This window comes from Mandrillus leucophaeus, unplaced genomic scaffold (genome assembly GCF_000951045.1).
Source record: "Mandrillus leucophaeus isolate KB7577 unplaced genomic scaffold, Mleu.le_1.0 Scaffold4, whole genome shotgun sequence".
Lineage (NCBI taxonomy): Eukaryota > Metazoa > Chordata > Mammalia > Primates > Cercopithecidae > Mandrillus > Mandrillus leucophaeus.
Genome location: NW_012104253.1, coordinates 1,695,543 through 1,699,322, shown reverse-complemented (window position 1 = coordinate 1,699,322; position 3,780 = coordinate 1,695,543). Strand labels below are relative to the sequence as shown.

The 3,780-nt window shown below is 49.8% G+C and overlaps 1 protein-coding gene across 1 annotated transcript in view; it reads left to right on the top strand.

Annotated features, from left to right (window-relative positions):
* Window positions 1-3,780, top strand: part of ZNF839 (zinc finger protein 839) — a 40,057-nt gene that overhangs the window by 28,990 nt on the left and 7,287 nt on the right. Inside the window, exons 4-5 of the mRNA XM_011991594.1 lie at window positions 2,228-2,320; window positions 3,360-3,509. Coding sequence (XP_011846984.1) covers window positions 2,228-2,320; window positions 3,360-3,509 — 243 coding nt within the window. The remainder of the gene's footprint in view (window positions 1-2,227; window positions 2,321-3,359; window positions 3,510-3,780) is intronic.

Here is a 3,780-nt window from a genome sequence, read left to right as displayed (position 1 = left end):
CGGCTAGTTTTTTGTATTTTTTAGTAGAGACGGGGTTTCACCATGTTAGCCAGGATGGTCTCGATCTCCTGACCTCGTGATCCACCCGTCTTGGCCTCTCAAAGTGCTGGGATTACAGGCTTGAGCCACCACGCCCGGCTTCAGAACCATTCTTAACTTACAGATGATAATTTCTCCAGAAATGGATATTAATTTATACATTTACTGGGTGTCCATCAATTATCAGTCCCTGTTCTAGGGATGGAGGGGACAGTGTGTACCAGATAGACAGGGCCCTACTCTTGGGGGAGAAAGAGGACAGTGAAACCAGTCACCTGACAAAACTGTCAGTTGAGGCTGGGTGCGGTGGCTCATGCCTGTAATCCCAGCACTTCAGGAGGCCGAGGCAGGCAGATCACCCGAGGTCAGGAGTTCGAGACCAGCCTGGACAACATGGTGAAACCCCTTACCTACTAAAAATACAAAAATTAGCTGGGCGTGGTGGCAGGTGCCTGTAATCTCAGCCACTCAGGAAGCTGAGGCAGGAGAATCACTTGAACCCAGGAGGCAGAGGTTGCAGTGAGCCGAGATCGTGCCATTGCACTCCAGCCTGGGGGACAAGAACGAGACTTCATCTCAAAAAAAACAAAAAAAAAGAAAACTGTTGTTTGAACCTGAGTGTTAAGCAGAAAATTGCGGAGTTTCCCTGTCTCCTGTTATTAAGCTCCTACAGAATTTAGGTCAGGCCATGGCAAGGTAATATCCCATATTCCCACCTTCTCCCACTTCCTGTGGAGTTGAAAGTCAGCTGGTCACTTCTTTCGAAGGGTTTTTGAAAGTCTTAATTAAACATTTTTGTCTTACAATGAAAATATTTTTCTGTAACTTTTCTGCTTGTTTTGCAAGCATCTGTGGCCCTTCTTTGAAGCCCTTCCAGCCCTTTGTAGCTCCTACTCAATCTCTCGCTCTCTCCTTAAATGCCAATCTTTTTTTTTTTTTTTTGAGAGAGGGTCTTGTTTTGTCACCCAGGAGTGCAGTGGCCACCTCCCAGGCTCAATTGATCTTCCTGCATCAGCCTCCTGAGTAGCTGGGCCCACAGGTGCACACCACCACATCCAGCTAATTTTTTATTTTTTTTAGAGACAGGGTCTCATTATGTTGTCCAAGCTGGTCTCAAACTCCTAGCCTGAAGCAGTCCTCCTGGCTTGGCCTCCCAAATTGCAGGGATTACAGGCGCGAGCCACTGCATCTGGCCTTCTAAGCACTGATCTTGTGACCTCCCTGGACCTCAGAAGACTTCCTACTTCTAGGACTTCCTCAGCTTCCCCCTCAATTTATTGCTTCCCTGGGAATCTCACCATCCTCCTGGTTTCCCAAGCCTTCTTCCCTCTGCAGACTCCCACGCTTCCTGTTCAGACCTCTCTCTGGTGCCTCCGATCTCTTCATTGAAACATCTCCACTTGGCTGTCCTGTGAACCCCTCTGCCTTTCATGTCTGAGCAGAGCAGAGCCCACAGGCTGGCTTCCTGTCCACCCCTGCATTGTCAGGGGCTGCTTCGCCTACCCCAGGCTCAAGCTGGGAACCCAGAGCCATTCTTGACTTTCTCCTTCACTCACTGCTCCCCATGTCCTGTGGTCGCTAAGCCTGGAGGACTGTGCCCTCCCCTCATATCCCTCCACTGCCACCCACATCCCTGTTCTTACCTGAGTCCTCATCTTTTCCTGCCTGTACTTTGGGGGTAGTCTTGACTGCCTGCCAGGCTTCCAGCCCTGCCCCACCCTCTGCACCACCACCCGAGGCACCTTCCTAAAACCTTCCTCCACAACTGCTTGGAGAAGGGAATCCAAACCCCTTGGCCCCTCTCAGCCTGGGCCTGGGTTGCCTTTCAGCCCCTCTGACCTGTCCGTTTCCAGGCACCGCCTCCAGCTGTGCTGTCCCCTCACCTGCGGCACAGCCTGGGTGAGTCCTGGAGGGCAGGATACACATCTCCTTATCACTGTGTCCTTATTCCAGGGCCTGTGCCCAGAACAGTGCCCAGAGCTTGTCGTGGGCAACCCAGAATGGATCATAGTACTTCATTAAGGAGCAAAGAAGTGAAATAGTTAATAAAGCAGAATGTTTAGAGTTACTTGGTGACTGAAATTTTTGGAGAACTTTCTGTTTTTTATGTTGTATGTTGCACCAACTTGTTGACTATTGGGAAATTATTGTGGGACATTCAAAGGCATGAAACGCTTTCCCTTGGTAGTTCCTCCAGCAGTGTGACCCGGAGGATCTGGTGGAATTGGCCCTACCTCAGCTGGCTCAGGTTGTGACAGTGTATGAGTTTCTTCTGATGAAGGTGAGTACTCTTAGTGTTTCTAAATATAGCGGGATGATTAGAAGTTATTTAGAAATAATATTATTTATTACTTATTTTTCAATAGCCTGCATAGTTGTTTAATTTTATTTTTGAGGCAGGGTCTTGCTCTGTCGCCCAGCTGGAGTGCAGTGGTGCCTTCATAGCTCACTGCAGCCTCAAACTGCTGGGCTCAAGCAATCCTCCCACCTCAGCCTTCCAAGTAGCTGGGATTACAGGCACACACCATCATACCCAGCTAATTTTTAATTTATTTAAAAAATTTTTTTTATAGAGATGGGGTCTAGCTTTGTTGCCCAGGCTGGTCTCAAACTCCTGGCCTCAGGTAATCTTCCTGCCTTGGCCTCCCAAGGAGATGGGATTATAGGTGTGAGCCACCGTGCCCAGCTCATAGTCATTTTGGAAAGAGCCTGGCCATTTGGAATCGTTTTCCTTTTCCAGGACAGCTGAAGTGAGCCTGTTGGTCACACACTGTGCCTGGTGTGGGGACTGCTGCCTGGGTAGTTGGGTGTCTCAGGCAGGTGCCCGTCCACTCCCTTGACTTTTAACTTGGTACAGGAGGAATGGAAGTGGCAGCCACAGATAACGGCCATCCTGGGCTCTCCTGGAGCCCACTCACCCCAGCTGGCCTCTTCTGCCCAAGGCTCTGCTCCCTCTGAGCCCACTCTGAGGCTACAGCCCAGGCTGCCTGTGCCCCACACTCCCTCTGGAGCTGACAACCCAGCCGGGGCTCAGGGCCTTCTGCCTTCCTTTCCCACCCTGTCCCGGAGCTCACCCGTGCCTTACGTGGCTCCAACCCAAGGCTTGTTTGTTTTTTGGCCTGCTCCTCCCATGCCCATCCTGGCTTCCCTACGCCATGCAGGGCACACAGTAGGTGCTCACTGGGGACTGAAGGAAACGTACACCACTGAGTGGCTGCTGAGGGGGTAAGGAACTGAAACTTTGTTTAGATATTCTTTTGTATTTTCCATATCAGTGCCTCGAGTTTAAACTCTTTTTTTTGGTCTTTATCTTCACTAAGGTTGAAAAAGATCATCTAGCAAAGCCTTTTTTCCCAGCTATATATAAGGAATTTGAAGAGTTGCATAAAATGGTTAAGAAAATGTGCCAAGATTACCTCAGTAGTTCTGGTCTGTGTTCCCAGGAGACCCTGGAAATAAACAACGATAAGGTAACAATCTCCCATGGCAGAAAGAGTTTTGCTCGTAGAGTTAGACAAAAGAAAGAAGGGCCAGGTGCAGTGGCTTATGCTTGTAGTCCCAGCACTTTGGGACACTGAGGCGGGTGGATCACTTGAGGTCAGAGTTCGAGACTAGCCTGGCCAACATGACAGAACTCAGTCTCTACTAAAAATATAAAATTTAGCCGGGCGCGGTGGCTCAAGCCTGTAATCCCAGCACTTTGGGAGGCCGAGACGGGCGGATCACGAGGTCAGGAGATCG